The 24,721-nt window shown below is 42.7% G+C and overlaps 1 protein-coding gene and 1 pseudogene across 5 annotated transcripts in view; one reads left to right on the top strand and one right to left on the bottom strand.

The window, feature by feature from the left end:
* The window catches only part of SPK1 (guanyl-nucleotide exchange factor), a 109,587-nt gene that overhangs the window by 69,959 nt on the left and 14,907 nt on the right, over positions 1-24,721 (top strand). For all 5 annotated transcript variants that reach the window (XM_087682970.1, XM_087682969.1, XM_087682967.1 and 2 more), the window contains 5 exons: positions 156-286; positions 781-856; positions 986-1,096; positions 1,802-1,984; positions 2,541-2,687. In XM_087682970.1, the coding sequence (XP_087539096.1) occupies positions 156-286; positions 781-856; positions 986-1,096; positions 1,802-1,984; positions 2,541-2,687 (648 nt within the window). The remainder of the gene's footprint in view (positions 1-155; positions 287-780; positions 857-985; positions 1,097-1,801; positions 1,985-2,540; positions 2,688-24,721) is intronic.
* On the bottom strand, positions 3,985-5,331 carry LOC148032339 (uncharacterized; annotated as a pseudogene).

Below are 24,721 nucleotides of genomic sequence, written 5' to 3'. Positions count from 1 at the left end.
TGACCAATCTTATGGTATTGGGCAAACCCAAAGACTCTGAGTTATTGTCAAACAACTGACTGTTTCCTTGAAAGGAGTTTGATGTTCTTAATCATTAAGTGGAAGGTCATAATCATATGTTCTTATGAATCACAAACTTGTGAACATTTTTACAGGTTGCGCTCTACATGGACAAATTTACTGGTGTTTGTCCAGCAGCTTTGCACGAGTGTAAGCTTACATTTCTGCAGATCACTTGTGACCATGATTTATTTGTGGAGATGCCAGGACGTGATCCTTCTGAAAGGTCGGCTCGGTTTTCCCGTTCATTGTGGCTAACTGCTGCACATGTCTACTTTAAAAAGAAACCAGTGTTTCTGGCCTTGCTGATCTGAGAAAATGATCCTGAAAGATGTAGTATGGTGGTTGTTTGTTTCTATTGCTTTTCATGATGCTGTTGAACCTTGATTATTGGGGTTTTAAGCAGGGAACATTATCTTACAGAATCTTTTGGAGTGTTTTATCCTTTTATAAGCTTCAGTATGTCTAGAAATTTGGCCACTCATGATAGTGTACTATCAGCAAACCATACAAATGCTATAAATGGACAAAACAGAGCTGATTTATATACTTCTTAAAAATAGCAAAGGTGAAATACGTTTTGCTTTGAAACAAACTGAAAACTTCTTTGACTGAACAAAGTTTTGCTAACATGCAACGTTGGAGGGGTCTTCTGGGAAGGGCCAGAGGTTCCTTTTTCTGTTTTCTGTCTCTGACATCTAGGTGGTTGTTAACTTGTAGAAACTATCTTTCATCAGTCTTGATTCAAGAACTTTTCATGACATGGGACCATGATGAGCCGGCTGAACGTGCAAAGGTCAGTAACAAGCAAAATGGCAACTTATACATTGAATCCCTTGAAGTTCTCTGTTTTGTACTCTTGTGGAAAGGTGGTTTAATTTCTCTGATGATACGTCCTTATGGTTATGTACTATTTTGGAGGTAGGCGGCTCGCATATTGGTGGGCATAATGTCCAAGCATTTCTTTGATGCTCGGTATCAGAAGGTGGATGATAAATTGTATATTGCACAGCTGTATTTCCCACTCATTGGACTGGTAAAATATTTTCCTTAAGTTTTAAGTGTTCATTTTCAAACAATATGTATGCTCACACTACTTTGTGACATAGTGGCTCTGAATGGCATACTGCTTGCAACACATTTCATGTATTGTTGTGTGTATTGACCCGGTCTTGCAGCTTGCTCTACTGTTACGAATGTAAGCTTGAGGATAATTGACAAGAACATTGTGTTGCTTATCTTGTCCAGGTTAATGGAGTAAGGAGATTAATAATTAGAGCCCATGGGTATGACTTGGTTGCTTGCGGTGTTGAAGCACTACTGGTTTTGGTTATCCAGAACCAATACACAGATTTGTGGCTGTGCATAAAATTTCATCATACGTAGTCAACATGTAGACATCATATCTAAGGAGCTCTTTGCTTATTGTGTCATGTGGCCATAGTTAATCAAGAGACTGATGTAAGCATAGAAGCTCGGGGGATAACTGAGTTGCAGCATGTGTGTAACCTAATCACCTTCATGTGTGTTGCTCTGTGTGTGTGTGTGTGTGTGTGTGTGTGTGTGTGACCGGTATAGTTATGTGTCTGCAAATAAAAATCCAAGAGTGGACAGTTATGGGATTGAATTATAATGTGTGCCGGATATGCATGTGAAGCAGGGATGAATAACACGTATATGTGTGGATCTCTTTTATGATGAGGGAGGCTGAAGCATTGTTGGAATTCACTTTTCTTTGCAGATATTGGATGAAATGCCAGTCTTCTACAACTTAGGTACAACACAGAAGCGAGAAGTTTTGGTCTGTGTCTTGCAGATCATTCGGAACCTTGATGATGCATCGTTAACAAAGGCATGGCAGCAAAGTGTGGCACGCACTAGATTATTTTTCAAATTCCTAGAAGAATCCCTTGTTCTTTTTGAGGTGATTCTAATATTGAAGTACACATCATTTTCATTTGTTCAGATGTCCAAGTGTGAATGGAAAGGTTAGCTGCACTGGGTATTCACCCAGTGCAGATGCCTAGGGGAAGGGGATGTGAGTGACCCGCAGACTGTTTTGTTTTGTTTTATGCGCGTGCGCCCCCCAATCCCCGCCAACCCACCCACCCCCCCCCCCCCCCCCCCCCCAGCAGTTTGATGCAACCGTAAGCCTACTCTTTCCTGAATGTAGATATTTGACGAGTGCAAATCTGGGCAAATGCCACAAATGATGGTCTGATAGGGCTTTCACCTTCAAGACATAGAAAAAGGAAGAGAAAAGGGGGGGGGGGGTTGAGCTGTATTAAAATTACATTTAGGTGTCAAGGCAGAGCTTCAGTTCCATGTGTTTCAATGTTGGGTCAGATATTTAAGTATCTAATATTTCTTCTGTTGATTGACAACCTAAGGTGAACTATTTCTGCAAACAGCAAATGTATTATGTTGTCCGTATTTATTATGGTAATTTATTTCTTACACTTTTTTCTGGTGCTTCACAGCATAGGAAAGTTCAGGATACATCGATAAATACTTGTGATACATACAATGGGGCAGATAATGAGGCACCAATGTCACCAAGATACTCAGACATGCTTTCTCCTGCAGTTCATGTGTACCTCAGTGAAGCAGCACGACAAGAGAGCTTGGTAGTACATACGGACTGACTTTACTTATGCATGTTGTAGGTTTCTATTTTGGTCAGTGACATGTTGAAAGGAACAGCTACTACTTGTATATATATTGTTACGAAATATTAGGGAATTGATAATTATGTTTTGCTACATAGAAATGTTTTTAAGGAATTTCAATCAGGCATTAGCGATCCAGATTGTTGAAACAAAGTCCCTTTGCTGAAGCTTATGGTCCCAGGACTTCTTCCAGTGGAGGAGCCTCGAATGAAACTGTTTATTTCACATCTTCAGCTGGGGAGGTCCTTGGGAGGCTAGTACAAAGATTTTTTCTCACACAAAAGCTATAGCTTTTGGGATGGGTTTTGAGGATTTAATAGCTGTTTCCTCCTGAGCTTGTTGAGGAGAAGAGGAGATTGTCTTCTGTTCAGCAATGCACTCTATAGCTTTTGGGATGGGTTTTGAGGATTTAATAGCCATTTCCTCCTGAGCTTGTTGAGGAGAAGAGGAGATTGTCTTCTGTTCAGCAATGCACTCAGATTCCATGGCCCACAATCTCTTGGGGCAGATGTTGTTTTAGTGATAGCAGAAAAAAGTGGGAGAGGCATTCCTAGAGGATGATCCAACACCTCCTCTGGCTTAAATGACCAGACTAGGCAGAAGCTTCTACATGAGTATGATTTTAGTTTTGTGAATGCCAGCCTCGTTGCATATTTCTAGAGCAGATTAGTGACAGCTTTTGTCCTCCGTAAATATTATTATTAGGTTAGAGATATGATGTAGGTTGGAGTCAATCATGATGATTCTTCGGAGGTGTTGATGATATCTTCGAATAGGGCTATTAGATGTAGAGGTGTTAAGAGGGTGTTGCATTTGGAGAAGCTCACAACTATGGATGTGTCCATGCATAGCAAAGGTCATGGTGACTCATAGGATTTTTGCAAGTGGTTCTTGGCTAGGCTTTGGCAAATTCTTGTACCTTGTTCAGTGTGCTAAGTAGTAAAGGTGACACCGAAAGATGTATTGCTGATTTTCTTTTAACAAAGGAGGTTTGGGAGGAGAGTTCTTCAAATAGTCACACTCATAGATACCATAGTGACATGGAATGGGTTTTGGGAACGGGAACAAGAACAGGAATGGGGACAAGGATTAGGATTGCCATTCCTTGTCACCATTAGAGGGGGCTCTAATAAGGGGACGGATTGGGATGGTTTGAGGATAGGTTGGAACTGGGATTAGGATTGCCATTCCATGTCTCACACAGACACACACACACACATACATTTTTTTTGGTAATATCCAGTGCAGTATATTTATGTGCTCACAAATTTACAAGCTGGGGACCCCCGGAAAAGGGGACTATCCCAAACTGTCAGAAACATAAAAAGAAAAGCTCTATGCAGGAAGCGTCCATGTCACCCTCATAGCTGGCATCATATAGAGATTGCCGCAGTGAGGCTCGGAAGGATTCATATTGCTGGTGGTTTTGGCGACCCAAGTATGCAAAATTATGATCACTCCAGATTGTCCAAAGAGCCCAATATCTCACCCAAAAAAGAAAGAGTGAGTATTGAGACAAAGAACGCATAAATCTGCCAAAGAGCCAGAAATGTTTCCCAAAGCTATGACTCGGGAAACGAAGCCGAAGCGAATCTGAAATTCTCCTGAGGAGGATCCTGGAACAAGGACAATGCCAAAATAAATGAGGGACAGTCTCTGAGGGAGCCAAACATCTCAGACATGTGGATGATGCAATGTGACGTTTAGCAAGTGTGACCCCCACTGACAGTGTGCGTGTCAAACATCTCCAAAGAAGAAGCCTTTGTTTCAGTGGCATTTTACACTTCCAGAGCATCCTAAGATTCTTCCGCCACCATCCAAGAGACTTCGTTAAGTGCCACAGAGAATTAGCATGCTGCTGAATCCATGGGGCAGGCTGAAGAAGCTTGTATACTTTGATGGAAGTTAAGACAGAAAGAGAGACAAGACGAATGCATGTAGTAGATGGCTGTAATTGCCAATCCATAAGCCTGTCTGTATCAAGCATATGTGGAATTGGTAGAAAGGGATGCAGTAAATCAGCAAATTTCTTCCATATAAACCTATGATGCATTCCCAATGCATAAGAGGTCATGGCCCGAGGAAAGGATAAAGTATATCCCGGATCATCCACCACATCCTGTATGTACCTAATTCCCAGTTTCATAAGATTGTATGCCCGAACAGGTTCCTGTAAAGCAAGAGGAATGTCAAAAATGGCACTCCAATGAATGCTTTCTTTTCACATGGAGTTTGTCCCCAAACAACTATTAATAGCCCATTTGACCTTAGAGAGAACCTGTTTCCAATCAAGTATCAAAGCAGTAGAGAAAGGACAGCCAGGTATTCTGCCCACAAATCTGCCAATGACAACCTCCCAGAAATCCGCAATCCAATGACCATATGCAGAAGTGCTCATGCTGGCACACATGGATGCTAGCATACAAGGCCACGGCTGTTGCTGACGGAAGAAAGTATGCAACATGGTAGCCTTCCTTGCAAGGACATGATATCTTATATTGAGGATATTTAGTCCACCATGCATCCTTGGAGAGCACACCATTTCCATCCTCATGAGTCTCAATGCTTTCACAACAGCTTTTGTCTTCCATAGCATCTCCATAGCTTGAGACATAAAAGCAGAGATATCCCTGGATGACCAATGCAGCAAAGGCAAATAGAACTGGACATAAGACATCACAATGGATTGTACTATTCTGAACCTGACATGAAGGGGCCAAGTAGAAATCTTCCAATATTCCAGTTTATGTTGCAGTCTTTGGAAAATCCATTTCAGTTGCATTTTCCTAGTGATATGCCATCCTATGGGGTATCCCAGATGCCTGACAATATCTGTGGAAAGCACCACCTGACCAGGCCATAGAATAGAGTGCCAGTCACATTGTTTGAGGGGAAGCAATTTAGATTTGTCAAAATTAACATGTAATCCCGCTGCCAAACCATATACTGAAAGAGTGGCCATAAGCACGCGAAGTTCCCTTGGAGAATTCTGTGGCATGAAAAAAGAATCATCAGCATACGCTTGTGCCAAAAATGATGTAGTCCCTCGGATTTGAAGACCAGTCATTTGTCCTGTGTTTGTTAAGTGATCAAGATATACCAGAAGAGGATGGGTCACAATTGCATAGAAAAGAGCACTAAGAGGACAGCCCTGCTTGACTGATCGACCTAATATCCCTGAGCGAGACAAATGCCCCCCCAAAATGCAATGAGCAGTAGAGTCAGAGTAAAACCAGTAAACATCATTTGCCATCTTGGGACCAAAGCCCAACTTAGTCATGATCTGAAAAATAAAATCCCATTGGACATTATCAAAGGCCTTAGCAATATCCACTTGCAATATAAGTACGTCTTGATGCGAGTATTTAGCATCTTCAATTGCAGTCAAGGCATTGGATATATTGTCATGGATTTGTCTTCTCGGCACAAACCCATACTGATGAGGATGAAGTCCTGCATGCAGTATCCCCTGTAGCCTTTGCACAATCATTTTGGCAATAAGTTTGTAAAGCACATGCATTAAGGTAATGGGCCTCTAATCTGATATATGATCACTGAGATGTTTTTTGGGCACAAGCTTGACTAAGCCATGCTTCCAAGAGTGCAGCAGCTGATTTTCTTGCCAGGCAACATTAATCATCTGCAAGAGGACCTCTTTTAAGTCGTCCCAAAAGGAAATATAAAATTTCACCGTTAGGCCATCCCATCCAGGAGACTTATGTTTACTGAGGTCTAGCAATGCATCATCTAGTTCTGTATTAGTAAAAGGCCTCTCTAAGGTAAGAGCATCATCCTGCTGAACTATTCCAGAGACATATTGGAGAAATTCATTCCTGGCATCAATCACTTGATTTGACGGGAAACCAGGTGTAGAAAACAATTTCTGGAAATAATTGTGGCATTCATCTTGGAGATCAGAGAAAGAGTGAGTCCAAGTGCCATCCAGCTTCCTAAGCCTCAGACATGAGTTTTTCTTTCGAGTAGCATGCAAACTCTGGAAAAAGGCTTTTGATGAGCAGCCCTTGTCCATGAGAGGCTTCATTCTTGCCCTTATCTGCCATTTATGCAATTTCCTCTGATCATTGACAGCAAGCTTAGATTGGGCATGTGAGATGGAATCTTTTTCCAAATCAGAAAGTGACCTTGACTGAGAGATTTCAGTCAATAGTTGTGCTGTCCTTTTTGCATTTTTAACCTCATTCCTCCATTCTGCCATATGCCATTTCCCGTATTGCGCAATGACATTCTGCACATGGGAGACGAAACTATCCCATGCATAATTCATATCCTCCTGTGCATGTAATGACAAGGGATGAATGGCCAATCTGATTATTTGCTGAAAATGATGATGCTGAAAATACGCCCGATTAACATGCAATAATCTTCTTGAGAAGAGTGGCAGATCATCCAGAGGCATGCCAAGTTGCGAATTCATCCACAATGGAGCATGATCTGACAAACCCAATGAAAAATCTATAAGGAGATGGGGGCTGAAATCTGCAAATTGTTGTGGATGAAAGAGACATCATCTGTCAAGCCTTGCCCAATATGTGGTAAATGCATTATGGTGAAAGGTATATCCAAGGACTGACCCTTGGAGAAGTATCCATAAGTCTTCAGCTTGCACAGAAAGCAGCATATCATTCCATTTCTGCCTTTCCAATGATAACATATGAGATAGGGAAGTAGTGTTGTCTCTAGGCAAGCGGGAGTTATTAAAATCTCCACAGATAAATGCATTGGATCTCCATGGATATCTGCCTATAGAATCCCACAAAGAAGCCCTCATGGCAAAAGTGTGAGAGGCATATACCGATGCAAACTCAAAAATATCACCATTGACATTGCATTGTATAACTATCCATCTGCCACTGCTGTCATTAAAGGCCAGCTGAGGTTCCAACTCATGTCTTACCAGTATGCATACACGTGAATAGGTAGTAGTACCAGCATAATATATATCATAGCCGCAGAAAAAAACATGCTGTCCAGCCATAGAGTGTTGATTGTGCTCTTGCAAACAAACTATATCAGGCTGCATTTTATGTACATAATTCCATAAAAGCCTCCACTTCGGAGCATTGTAGAGGCTCTGTACATTGTATGTAAAGCACTTGAGTGTTTGAAACATAAAAGAGGTATGTACAATAGAGCATATAAGATGAAAAACAAAACATGAGAGGCTAGGCCTCTGCCTGCATAGGCTTCATGCCTTCAGAGATAGCATTTTCCCCCTCCCCTGAGTCACATATGGGGATGCCCTTCCTCAGAACCCCTACCCAATTTTGAAGATTAGGGGCAGGGGCTGAAGCAGAAGTTTGTCCTGGCAAAGGGGTAGAAGCATCCCAATGACGAGATTGGAGGGGGCGTTGCTTCAGTACAACCACCTTCTTGGGTTGTTGAAAGCCATCTTGATCAATCCCCACTGATTCTTTCATCTTCTCTTTCCCTTTATCTTTCCCTTTTGCCACAAGTGAGTGCACTTGATTGGTTGATTTTGCATTCTTTGCCCCATTTGCATTTGCTGTCTTAGCTTGCAAGTTGTCATTCTTTTGCCTTGTCTGGGGTGGCAAAGCATTTTGGGGGGGGGGTTGATGCAGAACCACAAGGCATTCAGAGGCCAGATGACACACACCCACACACGTGCATGCATGCACGGAGACAGACGTGCACACGCATGCACACATGCACGGACGCACGCACAACACACGTGCATGTGTATGCACACACATACATATTCACATATACACACAAAATTGCCATAGAAACTTAAGTCTATGAACAAGAAGAGGTGGCGAATACATACATGTTGCACATATATATATTCCAAATTCATGCATTTTTTGTGTCCACCGGCATCATACTTTTTGACATGTCTTATACAATCCTTTTGCCAAGAAGTATGAAGATTCTTAAGAAAATCCTTGGAGGAATAACCTTCATCAGTAATACAATTTTTATGTAACCTAATCATCCATTTATCAAGTTTTTCAAGCTTAGCATCATGCAGATAGGGTTAATAGAGACTTTTCTTGCACCACAAGGCCAAAACACTCTAGATAGTGTATTTGTTACTCAAGAGAGCTAATGGATCCATTGTAGAGGGCTCTCTCGAGGTGGGACATATAGCTACACAATACTACGGAACTTTGTTAGGATCTACGACCAAACCACTTGACTATGAGAGGGATAGAGAGAGAGAGTATGGCACAACTCTAGGAGGGTGGTCATAGATAGGATGATCAGACATCTGATGACCCTTTTTACAGAGGGGAAGCTAGAGAAGGCACTTTTGGCACTACTTGCAAGCTAGTATCTCTGAGAAGATGGACTAGATAAGTCGTTTATGAGCTACTAGGATCACAAGCTTTCTCGGTGATTATGGCATTAGGGGCTACACCAGAGAGACTTTTTGAGGGGCTAATTCACCTCATTCCCAAGGGAAGTGGGGATAGGTTGGAGATTGCACAGTGGATGCTGATCACTTTGTTTGGAATTGCCTATAAGATCCTTGCGAAGATGAGTCTCAGACTAGCCCCATTGATACGATACAAGATCCAACCCACCTAGACTGGTTTTGTCTATCATCATATCATCTTTGGCAACAAATTATCTTGTAGGAGATTACTGCTCTTGCTCGCTCCAAAAATCACAACCTAATCGTGCTCCTTGACTTTGAGAAGGCTTGTGACCATATGTATTGGGAGTTCCTAGATTTCACAATGTTAAGCATGGGATTCCTAGATCAATGGGCGAGGGGAGTAGCAGCTCTTTATTCCTCAACACATAGACAGGTTGATTGAGCATTCAAAGATCAATGAGACATGGCTGCCCATTAGCCTCGTTTTTGTTCTTATTTGTAGTAGAGGCCATGAGCTCCTCCTTGAGAGATAGATCCATAGGTATTAGAGGCACGAGGATACATATCCTTCAGTTCAAGGAGCTTCTTGATGTGGAGTTTGGTAATTATCTAGCGATGGAGATATTTTGTAGAGACCACGAGCTGCTTCTTGAGAGAGAGATCCATATAGGAACTTCTTGATGTAGAGTTTACTAATGATATAGCAATTTATTTAGACCAAGATGAGAGTAACTTTAGGGTCTTTATAGTGGTCATGTAGATATATTTGTAGAGGAACAAGTGCCTTAATTAATTGGCACAAGTCCTATGGATTTTGTGTATGCGAGACTTGGCAATCAAAATGGCAACCACACAAGGATTTCACTTGGGCTCCTTACATGATTGCGGAGAGATATCTTGGATACCGTGTGGGGATTGACATTACCTCAGAGTAGTAGTTGGCACCTCTTCTTATGTGCAAAACATCACACAAAAGCTCTTTTATTGGAGCTCAATGGGACTTTCATTATTAGGGGGAGTGGTGATTGCCAACTAGGTTCTTCTTGCAACCATGTGGTACATCTCTTCCTATTCGGCATTTTGCATCTCATACATTGGCTAGGTGAAGTGCCTCGACCCTCATCAAGAACCTTATTTCATCAAGAGGAGACACGAGCTCAGGTAGGGCGAAGATGGCTTGGGATGTTATCATTCGGCCTAGATTTAGAGGAGGCTTGGGGATCATAGATCTGGATTGCCAAAGCGAAGCCTTATTAGGTAAAAGCTCATTGTCGAGGGTCTTGTTCTAGATAAGGAGGCTTGGAAGAGGCTTTTGGGAGGGAGGATTCAATCTATCACAACTACACATGGGGACCTTGACAACCCAAAATTTGTTGGATTTTCTAGGAGATCAAGGCCAAGGAGTCTTGAAGGAACTTTGAGTTCAGATTTGCATCAGCTATTATAAAAGCATGGAGATTGTTTCATTCGGCCTTGACTAGCTACCACTGACTACACCAAGGGGAAGATGAAGTGATCTATTCTCGTCAATCACTATTAGCATGTGCCACTCTTGGATTCCGTATATACATTACCACCTCAGTAGGAGGTTGGTTTGCATTTCAAGAGCTATTGTAGGAGATTCAGAGCTAGAGACTATATGGTCTTAGCCGAGCTAGGGCTATATGATCGAGGCTAGAGGGAGTACCTCTTGGGAAGTGAATAAACATAGACTCCGTAGAGGGGATATCCTTCTAGCAGTCATTGCTACTAGCAGAGATAGGACATTTACTCTTTTGGTTGAGGACTTGGACAAGATAGAGTCCATAGGATGCTCTAGATAGAGGATCATAGTAGTGTCACACTATGAGAGGAAGTGGTATATTTACTTAGACCTAGCTAGCTATCTTGCAAATGGACGGAGATATTGGGCTTATTAGAAAAGGCCTCTACAGACATTATAGTGGGATCAAGGAGAGTGGGTGTGCAAGGATCCATTTCTTGATAGCCCATGCGATGTGGCATTCTTTGTCTACACTAGTAGGTTGGGAAGATGAATTTAGATGAGCAAGATCAAATATCAGTGAGCAACCATCTTAGATTGGCACATATAGGGCATATCAAACCTTTTCTAATTAGAGTTTTAGAGGAGACTAGATTAGAGATTTAGGCCTCAGAAGATATTTCTCTTCCCATGGCTATTAGCTCAAAGAGGATAAGGAGTTGAAACTTCGTTTAGATACTATAGGGGCCCATTAGTATCGCATGAGACACGGTTAGCTCGAGGAGATGCGATGACATTGCCTATAGGACTGTCCCAATGCTTAGGAGGTATGGAGGAGAGCCTTTTGGATGGTATTCCTTTACACAATAGAGACCATGGTTGCAAGTGGCTTGTCCGGGGGGCGGGGGGTTAGCTTGGGTCATGAATAGAGGCCCAATATGTAGCTTTGACTTTCCTCATCATTGGATAACATGTGAGCAAGATCACACTTTAGATTACATGTAGACACAGTGGGTCTAGTGGCATTGTTACAGATGGGAGCTAGTTGCTAGTAATATAGCCTATACATCTGTTACAAAAGAAAGTTCGATATGGTTTTATTGAGGCATATCACATGTGGTCCTAGGTCAGGTGCATCACATAGTGTGTGAGGAGTGTGGGAAGCTCTTAAGGGCAATTAAATGTAGAATGGAAGTAAGCTAGGAGATGAGTGTCCCTTTGAGAGTAATGTGCTCAAACTAGTTGCTCAAACTGGGTGTGAGACCATTATAGATGTGGTGACTATATATCTTAGCTAACTTGTGGGTGAAATGGAAAGTTGTGGGTTGGGTGTGGCCAGTTGTTGGAACTTGTTAATATGGGGAGGTGGATATGGTGAGGTATAAGTATGATCTACTTCGATTGGGCTAGAGGAGATAGTGAAGGATCTTATCAGCTCCATTGTCTTAATGAAGCCTAGGATGCAGTCCATTGTGCTAGCATGAGTGGGTTGGAAGCAAGCCAATGCTTTTGATTTACACCACCTCATCTTGTTTTAGATAATGATGTTGTTGTGACCTTAGCTCTCACATGTGTTGACCATAGCACATATCTCCTTGAGTGCTAGTTGCTACCCTACCTATGTCTATATCCTTTGTATTCATCACCTATAGTCATTGTGGGTCCTCAAAATCATAGATGTCACACTATCTACTTTTTGTCTTGGTGTTAAAAGTCTCCAATCAAAATCTATCCTAGTCTAGAGTTGTGTATAATCTCATTTGATATGCGTGTGAATGTTGACTTCCCTTCTACTAGTCCATCTCCCTCTCACGCTTGTTGCTATTGTATCTCTGGTGGCATAACTTGATCCTCTTGAAGGAAAGTAACATAGGGTGATGTATAGGATTCGATCCCATGAGACTTCCACCTTGATCCACGTGTAGGGAGTGTGAGAGAGACGTTCCATGATGCATACTCAACTACTATAGGATCAATATTGTTTCTCTTGATCCTTGTGTAGTATCCTAATGTCTTGTGTTATCCCTATATATGGTCTCCCAGATGTATCTCTTGTTGAGATTTAGGCAATCACACCTAATGTAGGCTCTTTGTATGGAGCAATTTAGGTAAAGGATATGCAAGCTATCCAAAATCCCATAAACACAAAGCAGAAAAGTGGACCTATCTTGAAGCTATAAAGCATTGTACTTTCCTTTCATTTTGAATGCAATATGATGGTACTTTTGTCCTTTTAGTCAAGTGACTGAGTCATCGTCAAACCACACAAGAGTGTTTATGAGTCCAAGTCTCAATCTTGGGACCTAATTCACTTGTATGACATTCTATCTTTAATTGTATGCCTTCAAGCCACCATAGCCATGCTCTAGATCCGTATTTTTCACATGGTATCAGAGCTTAGTCGAGCATGGCTTCGCTCAACTCAGCTCTTCCTTCTATTCTCTTAGTCTCTCTCAACCTCAATCCAACTCAGTGTCAGCTCATGACTTCATTTTGAACTTCATTTTCATCTTCCACCTTGTGGCAGCCATAGCCAGATTGCACATACCCACCTTGGAGCCTTTGGATCTCTTCAGCCAGGCCATCTCAGGTGAAGCTTTCTTCTCGGCATATCTGCTTGACCTCAGGGCACTTCCTCCAGACACCTCAATCATAGACATTGGTGGTCTATAGCTCAAGCAGCGCGTGAATTTGGAGTCGTTGCTTGATCTATGCCCGGTTCAGTCCGTACAATTGTTCTCTCTCCATGCAGCGCAATTCATGTTGAGACCATAGGGCTTTCGAAGCTCTACACCTAAGCTCTCTCCCACTCAAATGGTTTTGGAAATGGCCATCTTTGTGAGCTGCAATGAGTGAAAAATCAGGTTCTTGTCCTGAAAGCCTAAAGGGGTAGCCATAGCCAAGTTCCTTCAAGCTCATAAAACACTTCAGCTTCACTTACTGGAGTTCTTGCCACTCTAACATGAGTTCCCAGCAAACATTTGGGCATCAAACTAGGAAGGAGGGGACTTAAGTTACAAGACAAGCATACTCTAGTTGTTTACAGCTAGTATCTCTTGATACTAACCTAGTGCTTTTTGGCACTTGTACTTGTTAGCACACTCAAGGTCAACTCTTTTGCTGCTCAAATCTGAGAATTTGGTGCTGATTTGTTGCTGCTCCAACCATCCAAAATGGGCAATGACTCGCCGACATGTCTTCAAAGGAGTCGGGTTTCTCACATGGCAAACTTGCATCAATCTCATCCTAATGAAGAAGGGCCTATGGGCCATCACCAATGGACAAGAGAAGAAGCCCCGGGATGCAACTCTTGTAGTTGCTTGGCAAAAAAGAGATGACAAGCCTCAAGCCATTATAAAGCTTGAAATGGATGACAACTACATTCATCATGTGGATGCTTGTGACACATCCCATGACACCTGGTATAGATTGGACACATTGTTTGGTGCCCAGTCAAAGTCTTCTAGGCATGGATTGCTAATTGAATTCTTTCGACTTGACATGGAGCCTCATACATCCCTGGCATCCCATCTAAACTACATGGAAAGTCTTTCTAATCCAGCTTGCATGAATAAATATGAAAATGGATGAAGATATATGTAATTGTGTCTTGCTAAAAAGTTTGCCTCCTGATTATGATAATGTTTCAAACGCTTTATTCAGCATGTCAAACACCCTAAATTGGTTGACATTAAGGCCTCTCAATTGGAAAAAGAAAGAAGAGTCAAGTACTTCCAAGGATAAACAAATGTTGTATGTCAGTAACAGGAACAAAGGAAAAAAGGACCAGCTATTTTGTAACTTCTGTAAAAGGATTGAACACACCGAGAAGTTCTATCATGCCAAAAAGAGGTCTCAAAAGGCCTATCTTGCAACTGTAAAAGAAGAAGAAGATAATGGAGCAAAGGAAGAAGAAGAAGGTAGAAGGAAAAGTCTCACCAATCCTTGTGTTTCCAATTTTTTGATAGACTTTTTTGAAGCCTTGTATAACATTGCCCTAATGCTTTTGTCATAAGCTTTGTAAACTCATGTAACCTGGCATTAGAGCCTCTGTACACTTTGTGAGGCCCTTGTAACAACCTCTAGATATCCACTATGTTTTTGGTACCCACACTTGGCCTTTTCTGCGATAGCCTCTAGTTTTTTCCATGTTTGTGGTGTGCCGACACTTTACAGGTGGTGACTAACTAAAGCCTCTATACACTTTGTGCCTTTCGGGTTGTGATTGAAAAGGGGTGTTGAGATAGGCAATCACACTTAGTGTAGCCTCTTTGTATGGAGCAATTTGGGTAAAAGATATGCAAGCTATCCAGAATCCCAAAAGTACAAAGCACAAAAGTGGACCTATCTTGAAGCTAAAAAATATTGTACATTCCTTTCATTTTGAATGCATTATGATGGTACTTTTGTACTTTCAATCAAGTGTCTGAGTCATTGTTCAACCACACAAGACTGTGTTTATGAGTCCAAGGCTCAAACTTGAAACCTAATTCACTTGTGTGACATTTTATCTTCAACTTTGTCTTCATGAGTTCACTCTATGTCTTCAAGCCACCATAGCCATGCTCTAGATCCATGTTTTTCACATCTCTCCACTCTAGGCAATGCCCTCTTAGGGCTCTGGTGTGTTTATGTGATCATGCTCAGATCTTGGTTCTCCATCATCCCCTCCATTCTCATTGGGTGCATGTAGAGTGAACTATTACAATTCCTGATTGTCATCTGTATCTCAAGAGTGTTTATTTAGAGGGCTGCGAGTCCTTATTTGGCCATCATGCCTTCTTGCCTTCTCTCCTTGATTTGATTATTTTGAGCATATCACACCTATGCTCTACTTGTGCTTGGGTGAGGTCATCATCTATGTAGATGGGGTCTCATGGGAGTCCTCATAGTGAGATCTTTCTCATGAAGGAGGGAGGGAGAGAGAGAGACAAAGAAATATTAACGACCAATTTGGCCTATGAGACGTATCCATGTGCAAGAGAATATTCTTATGGTAACAAGAAATTAAAAATTGAAAAATCCTATGTAGTGTGCAATGAGTGTGTGCCTCGTCCTCTAGGCAAGCCATCAATGTATACAAGATAGGGTCTATCGAGAGTCCTCATAGTATGGCCTTTCTCATGAAAGAGAGAGGGAGAGATAGAAAAACATAACGAAATATTAATATCTACTAAATACCAGATCAGCCTATGAGACATATCCATGTGCACGAGAAAATTCTTATGGTATTAAGAAAGTATGACCTTTCTCATGAAGGAAGGAGGGAGAGAAAGAAAGATATATTAATGCCTACTAAAGACCAATTCGGCCTATGAGACATATCCATGTACAAGAGGATATCCTTATGGTATCAAGAAAGTGAAAAGTGAAAAATCCTATCTAATGTGCAATGAGTATATACCTCATCATCTACGCGAGCCATCAATGTATACAAGTATATCTAGCTAGGGATGTGAGACTATATGTGTGCAAGGTACAACAATGCCATGAGGATCTAACTCCATCTAGTGAGGGTTTTTTTTTTTTTTTTGGGTGGGTTTGGGGGCCTTCTGAGTGTCTTGTGGATATAAGAACTAGCGTAGTAGACCAAGTACATCTCTTGCATGTGTGAAATCTAGGTGGATGGCTCTTTGGTGTGAGTAGGGCGGCCTTCAGCTAAAGGCATTGGGTTTTCATGTGACTTTGATCTACCTCTCTTAGCCTCACGCTCCCTCAAAAAGAGAGAGAGAGAGAGAGAGAGAGAGAGAGAGAGAGAGAGAGAGAGAGAGAGAGAGAGAGAGAGAGAGAGAGAGAGAGAGAGAGAGAGAGAGAGAGAGAGAGAGAGAGAGAGAGAGAGAGAGAGTATGTATGGCACGTTTGGGCTTAACTTCAGTCGCGGATGCCACCCTTGCCAGTTGCAATGTGTTAATATCATTTTGTACAGCCAGGAGGATTTTTAGGATCCCTCATGGATACAGGCATTTATGGGAATAGATTTTGATGGTGCTCCAGAGCAGACAACCCTTTCCTGCCCTTGCTTCGGATCGTCCTTGGCAGGATTGGGACTTTGAAGGCCGGCTGAGTTTAGGCAAAGCTTCCGCTAACCAGGTCTATCATCTTCTGATTAAAGATCATCAATGGCTGGCTACTAAAGCTAATGCTCTATGGGGATTGCATAAATCCCGGTCAGGATGGAGGGCAACTGTGATGGAAGGGTGTTTGAACAAGACACCCTTCAAATATAAGGTCTTTCTTTGGAGGGTGATGATTGGGGGTCTTCCGCTTGCTTCAGCGCTTTCCAAGCGACGAATATCCAATGGCAACTGTTTCTTTTGCACCACCAGTGTCGAATCCGCCCGTCAGCGATTTATTTCTTGCCCTATCGCTAAGAAAATATGGTCGTTCTTGTCAGCCGTTTGGAGAGCGGTGGTTGGTTTCTCGCTAAGGCCCTTTGATTGGGTCTTTGTGCAGCCCAAATACCCGACACCGGCACAACCACATATGAAGCTCGTGTTTCACTTTCTTCGATATTGGGGCTGTTGGGATAACTGCACCATTCAGAATGCTATTCTTTTTGATTCCGCCTGTAATGTTCAGCGGCATATTGCTAGGCTTAAGGGTCTCTTGTATTGGCAGATAGATCTTCTTCAGCATTCTGACTTACTTTCCCGGGAGGACTTGCGTCCCTGGCATATGGCAATTTTCTCTACATCTTTGCCATGACTTTGTAACTCTTAGTACTGGAACTTTTTCAAATGATGGCTTAGTGCCATCATGTATCTTGTAATCAAGTAAACTTGTACTTTTTTGTAATTATTACAATTACCTTTTACGAAAAAAAAAGAGAGAGAGAGAGGGAGGGAGGGAGGGAGGGAGAGGCCTGCGCCATTTTTGCCTCCCGTGAGCTCCTGGCTCCCGGCACACGTAGTGATACAACGTGGCTGGTCTGGATACGGCACACGTAGTGATACAACATGGCTGGTCTGGTTATGGCTTTTATAGACCAAACGGTGGCAGCTCTTGGTCTGGATTCTGATACAGAGGAACTAGAGGATATGGTTCCTTGCACAGAGGAGATGCCCCCTGGTCTCGACTTCCAGCATGCGGGCAAACGCACTAAGCATACTTTGGAAGAGATAATGGATCATCAGGATCGTTCTTATGCTCAGGTTGCCTTTGATTCTGTAGGCTCTCAGGATGTTGACTGGGTGCATTTGCTGGAGTTTGCCAACACTCTGTTTGGCGATTATGTTCAACATAATTAGGAAGCATTTTCTGACTCTGGAACTGAAGATGTTCTGGAAGTCATTGTGGACCCGAAAAATGTATTGCGCTCGTTTTTCAGTGTTTTATGAATGTGCTGTTTTACTCTTCTTCACTGGTAGGAACCCAGTGCTTTCCCGTATTCGCCAGTGGCTGCACAGTCTGCTACAAGGGGAGTGTGTTGAAGAGATTTTTGTTGGGCCCCGAGGCTTTTATGAGGTGCTGTTGAAATCTGAGAAGCATCATGCCGATCTCCTGTTTAAACTGCCATTGTTCTTTGATCGCCATTTGGTCCATGTTGTGCCATGATCCCAATGGCAGATATTCAGCGCCTGCTTCAACGTGAATGCCCGTTGTGGGTTGAAGTAGAAAATTGTCCGGCTGTCTATTGGCCATTGTTAAAGGATGCCATGGCCGTGGTGGGCACTATTCTGGTCCCTCTGAGCCTCAGGGCCATGAATCGTAACCGTTTGTGTATGTTATGGGACACTGCCAGGAAAAGGCCTGCTTGGTTACGTCTTAATTGCTCTGGTATGCATCCTTTGCACTTTCATTTGAAATGGGGTAACTTTGCAGGGCATTGCTTTTCGTGTGGAAAATTGGGGCATTTTATGGCCGAATGCCCAGAGAAGCAACCGACTTCAGATGCTGAGCATGTTGTATTGCCCATGAAAGATATAGTGCTTGATACTCTGTCGCAAGATGCAACCCAGCCACCTAAAGTTTTGGATAAAGGTAAACAACATGTTTCGGGTTTGCATTTGCGTGGCAATGATTGGGTAGATGTACGTGCAAAAAAAGATAAAAGGTTTGATGCTGGCATGGCATGTATGGTGCCTACTGCCTCACAAGATTCCATGCGTACTTATATGCACAGGAAAATAAATTTGTCTTCGGAGCACACTGGTCCTGCTATGGTTTCCTCTGCTCCTCGTCATCAGTCTAGTAGGAAAGTATATACGGACGGTCCAAAGGGTCCATCTGCTAAGTTGGCTTTTGATACTAGAGGTAACGTGATTACCCTATGGGATTGTCGTTATCCTTGTTCCATCCCCAAGACAACGGATATACCGTCTACCTCCAAATCTGGTTGTCAGATCTCTTTTGCCGTGTTAGCTGATTTTTTGGATGAGGGAGACATTCTAGCAAAAAAGGTTAAACCAAGGCAAGTTGTGCCTCGTACCTGATTTTCTTTTTGAATACACATGAAGATAGCCACGTGGAATGTGTGAGGCATTTGTTCTCGCCATAAGCAACATGCCATGTGGACTGTATTGTATGAGAATCAATGGGATGTCTTGTGTGCTGTTGAGCACAAGAGTCACGGTGAAGCAGGAAAAGTTGTGGATTGCCATGGGTTTCGTTTGTTTTATGCAGGGACACATGCCATGCATTATTCTGGTGTGCTTATGATTGTACATGAAAAATATCAGCCTGTTCTTATTAAAAATGATGTACATGGCCGTTTTGTGGTGATTGAAGTTTTATTTCAAGGAGAGATCTTATGGTTACTTGGCCTCTATGCTCCGAATGATCCTTTATCCCGTCGGGATCTTTGGAATACTTTGCAGGCCTCCTTGTCACTTGGCAGACGGGGTTTTTTGATGGCGGATTTTAATATGTGTGTTGATTCTTCACAGTCCACATCAGAGCATTCGGTAATGGACGCTCTGGAAAGTCGTGTGTGGAATGCGTTGCCTCTTGCCGTTCTTAAGCAAGATCTCTGGTCTTGGCTACACCCTTCTTCTACAGGGTTTACTTTCCATTCTGCGCAATATGCAACTACATGGTCGCGGTTGGACCGCATGTACATCATGCAGAATGATGATTTTCTTCCTGAGATGCTCGAAATGAAAGTGTTGCAGCAATATGCCTTGTCGGGCCATTTCCCTCTACAGCTTGAGATGCTTGCACAACCCATTGCACCTTTTAAGCAATTTTTGGATAGACTCCCTTTGCGTTTCAACTCGTCTTATTTGAAGCATTCAATCTTTTAGGGCTATATGCAGCAATTGATTGATAGATTCTTATTGGACTTCTTCTCTGAGGGCAATGCTTCGTTTGAACGATTGCTCTCTAATGTGTAGCGGGTTGTTCGGTAGTATGGGATCCATCATGCCTCTCTTTGTCGGCGCCGTCGACAAGCAGCGGAGGACTTACTGGCTTTGGTTCGTTCTCTGCTGGTGGACACTCCAGATGATGTATTTTTGCTGTCACTGGCGATGCTTTTGGCTGATCTTATCAAAGAGTTTCAGTTGAAATCTTATTAGAAGGCCAAATTGTAAAATCTGACGGAGAATTTGCAAGATAATGCTTGTCAGACTCATAAGTTCCTTTGAGCTCTCCATGCCTCTCCTACTCGAGAGAATATGACTAGACTCCATGATGCAGAAGGTTAAAAGGTCATTGATCCGCAGACTATTATGAATATGTGTAGGAATTATTTTCTGGACCTTCTTGGTTCCACTTCTCCACCTTTCGACCAAATTACTCATGCCCGCTCAGTTTTCTATGATCTGGTTCGCAATCAGGTTCCACATGACATGCAAGTTACTTTGGAGACCGATATTCGTGAGGCGGAGGTGATGGATGTTTTATTACACTTGCCCAAGGATAAAAGTCCTGGCTGGGATGGTCTCACCAATGAGCTCTTTGAGGTTTTGGCTACCCAACTGGCGAAACCATTGACGGTTATGTTTCAGCAGGTGTGGAAAACGGGGCTCATGCCTTCCTCATGGAAAGAAGGACTTATTAAACTGCTTCCAAAAGTTCCTTCGCCGTCTATGTTGAAACATTGGCGACCAATTTCTTTGATGGGTTCTATGTATAAAATCTTTTCCAAACTAATGGCGAATTGGCTCCATAAGCATTTTCTTGCCATTGTGCATCCTCTCCAATATGGTTTCATTAAGGGCCGAAACATTCTGGACAATGTATTAAATGCGCAACTGGCTATTGACTATGCAAGGCATTCTAATCAGGAGGTGGTACTGATTCATTGGACCTGGAAAAGGCTTCTGATTATCTAGACTGGTCTTTCATTGCAGAACTTATGCCTACTATGGGCTTTGGTTCTCGGATGTCTCGTCTGATCTACACCATTAGTGCTGCGGCTTCTTCGTGAGTCATGCTGAATGGAGGTGTTACCGAGCCATTTGTCCTTGCCCGCTCTGTGAGACAGGGTTGCCCTTTGAGTCCTCTCTTTTTTGCCCTTGCGACTCATCCAGTTCTTTCGATGTTATCTCATATGGCAGCTTCTACTCAGCTGGCTGGATTGTCTCTTCCTTTTGGACAGCACTTCATTAGTCAATCCTTGGCTGATGACAACTTTATGATTCTGCGTGTGGACAAGGATAATCTTCGCAAAGCATTAGATGTTTGGACTCTCTTTGCTCAGGCTTCTGGTCTTTGCATCAATGCTTTGAAATCAGCCATTCTTAGTTGCACGGAGTCGGATTTGCAGTCATTGGACTGGCAGGGAATGGTTGTTCCCCGTGGTTCCATTGTCAGGCATCTTGGGTACCCTTTGGGTGTTGATGTTCCGCCAAAGCAGCTACTACAGTGGATTTCATAGAAACTGGCATCTAAGTTTCTATATTGGAAGTCATAGGCTTGGCCCTTCCATTTTCGCTGAAAGTGGCTCAGACAATTATGTTGCCAATGCTTACATATTTCTTGCCATTGCTGCCCTGGACTAGTACTACATTGAATGCCCTTACTCAGTATATTCGTTTCATGTTATGAAAGAAGGATTCCTTGCATGTAGGCATTTCATGGATTTCTTGGTCGCATGCATGTACACCCAAACGGCTGGGTGGCGGGGCTATTTTAGATGCCAAAACTCATATGCTGGCACTCCGTTGGTCTCTTTTTCGTGCCATGTGCTTGGATCATCACACGTGGGTCGTTATAGATCGTTATTTTCTTGAGGATCACGGGCTTCTGCATGGTAATACCCAAATTCGGAGTTCTTGGTGGCATGTTCTTAATGCAGACTCTTGGTTTTCTAGTCCTTCATTATCTTTGCTTGCCCATTTGGTATGTTCTTGGAGATTGGTCCTCCAGAAGGCTCAGTGGCATCCAACGGAGGACCGCTTAGCTACTAACTCTTTTCAACTGGAATTGTTGGCAGTCTCGCGGTTACTTTCTTGGGAAGGCAAACATGAGCTTAGACCAACATTTAACCGCATGGCACGTTTGGGCTTGACTTCAGTCGCAGATGCCACCCTTGCCAGTCGCAATGTGGTGATATTGTTTCGTACAGCCAGGAGGCTTTTCAGGATCCCTTGTGGATACAGGGATTTATGGGGACAGCTTTTGATGGTGCTCCAGAGCAGACAACCCTTTCCTGCCCTTGCTTCGGATCGTCTGTGGCAAGACTGGGACCTTGCAGGCTGGGTGAATTTAGAAAAGGCTTCAGCTAACCAGGTGTATCATCTTCTGATTAAGGATCATCAATGGCTGGTTACTAAAGCTAATACTCTATGGGGATTGCGTAAATCCTGGTCATGGTGGAGGGTAACTGTGATGAAGGGCTGGTTGAACAAGACACCTTTCAAATATAAGGTCTTTCTTTGGAGGGTGATGATTGGTGGTCTTCCTCTTGCATCAGCCCTTTCCAAGCGTCGAATTTCCAACGGCAATTGTTTCTTTTGCACCACCAATGTGGAATCGGCCCGTCATCGATTTATTTATTGCCCTCTCGCTAAGAAAATTTGGTCATTCTTGTCAGCAGTTTGGCGAGCGGTGGTCGGTTTCTCGCTACGCCCGTTTGATTGGATTTTTGTGCAGCCCAAATACCCCACAGCGACACAGCCACATATGAAGATCTTGTTTCACTTTCTTAGATGTTAGGGCTGTTGGCATAATTGGACCATTCGGAATGCTTTTCTTTTTGATTCTGCCTCTAATGTTCAGGGGCATATTGCTAGGCTTAAGGTCTCTTGCATTGGCAGATAGATCTTATTCGACACTCTGACTTGCTCCCTCGGGAGGACTTACTTCCCTGGCATATGGCAATTTCCTTTGCGTCTTTGCCATGACTTTATGTAACTCTTTTGTCGTTTAGTTTTTTTAGAGAGAGAGAGAGTTTTTACACACGATGGCGTAGAGCCATCGTGTGTCTTGTAATCATGTAAACTTGCACCTTTTTTTGTACTTAATACAATTACCTTTTGAGAGAGAGAGAGAGAGAGAGAGAGAGAGAGAGAGAGAGAGAGAGAGACCTTTTACAAAAAGAGAGAGAGAGAGAGAGAGAGAGAGAGAGAGAGAGAGAGAGAGAGAGAGAGAGAGAGAGAGAGAGAGAGAGAGATTATGTTGTTTTTTTTAAGTGGTCAACCTCCACATAAATTTGGAGTTATGTTGGGTGTCAAATCCTTCTTGCAACCATCATTGGTTTCTCAGTACCCTCGTGGTCGATTTGTGATTCTAGAAATCCTTTATAAGGGAGAGGTGTTGTGGTTGGTGGGTGTGCATGCTCTTTCTACTGCAAGGGAACCTCATCAACTTTGGCATGACTTGCAATGTCGTGCCATGGTTCAACAAGAGAGTTTATAAGGATTATGTCGTTTTTCTCAATGATTGACCTCCACATAAATCTGGAGTTATGTTGGTTGTGAAATCCTTCCTGCAACCTTCGTTGGTTTCTCAGGATCGTCGAGGTCAATTTGTGATTTTGAAAATCCTTTATGAGGGAGAGGTGTTGTGGTTGGTGGGTGTGTATGCTCCTTCTATTGGAAGGGAACGTCGTCAACTTTGGGATGGTCTGCACTGTCTTGCTATGGTTCGACAAGGTTTTGTCATGGGTGACTTTAATGCATGTGTTTCTGGGGATCAGGCAACTTCTCTACATTTAGTCATGGATGGTCTTGAGCGACAGGCTTGGGATGCCCTTGCAGCGGTGTCCTTAAAGCAAGACATGTGGTCCTGGATGTATCCATCACAATCAGGATATACCTATCATTCTTTTCAACATCCTAACACTTGGGCCAGATTGGATCGGATATACATTTGTCAGAGTGATTCCTTTCTTCATGGAGTCATTGACATGTGGGTGGAACGATAGCATGTCTTATCAGATCGGTATCCTTTGGTCTTGGAAATGACCCATAGACGTGTTCATGTATTTAAGGCTCTCCTTGCTCGGTTGCCTCTTCATTTTCATCAATCTTTTTTGCAGCAAAATCAGTTTTTGGAATGTGTTCAGCAACTGATCGCTTCTTTTAGCTTGAAGGTCCTATCTAGAGGGAGGGACACATGGGCAGTTTTTTAGGGATAATGTGCGAGAGTTATGGTATTCAGCATGCTTCCTCTTTACGAGCTGAATTGCAGCATGCCTAATCTTTATTGGCTCACTCCTTGTCTCTAAGTCAATCAGGGGATTTTAATGAAGACTTGCTCACATGCATTGAATGGTTGAAAGGCAGGGTTCATTCTCTTCAGGAAGAGGAATATGCAAAATATAAATTGTTGGCCAAAGCTGAAGCTTTATACGATAATAACTGTCAATCCCATCAATTCTTTGCTCGTCTGTACCAGAAATATGCCCAAGAAAATATTGATGAGCAGGGTATTATGATGACTGAGCTTGCCTTCATCATCTGGATGAATGTTGACTTTTATAAGTCCTTGTTGGGTCCACGAGATTTTTTCTGATGATGTTCACGTTGCTCGCCCATATGTTTGTGAGTTGGGGTAGGTTAAACCAGAATGGGTGGATGTAATGGAGGTTGTTATTTCAAAAGATGAAGTGGAAGAAGTGTTGTCCCACCTGCCTCGAAGGAAAAGTTGTGGCTAGGATGGGTTTCCTGATGAGTTGTTTTCAACTCATGTGGAGCAATTTTAAGACCCATTGACTCGCTTGTGTTAGCAAGTGTGGAATTCTGGTATCATGCTGTTAGACTA

The sequence above is a fragment of the Lygodium microphyllum genome, chromosome 8 (genome assembly GCF_053477565.2).
Source record: "Lygodium microphyllum isolate KBCC chromosome 8, Lygodium_microphyllum_v1.1.10, whole genome shotgun sequence".
Lineage (NCBI taxonomy): Eukaryota > Viridiplantae > Streptophyta > Polypodiopsida > Schizaeales > Lygodiaceae > Lygodium > Lygodium microphyllum.
Note: the sequence above shows the minus strand (reverse complement) of the source record. Positions and strands in the feature narration are given on the sequence as shown.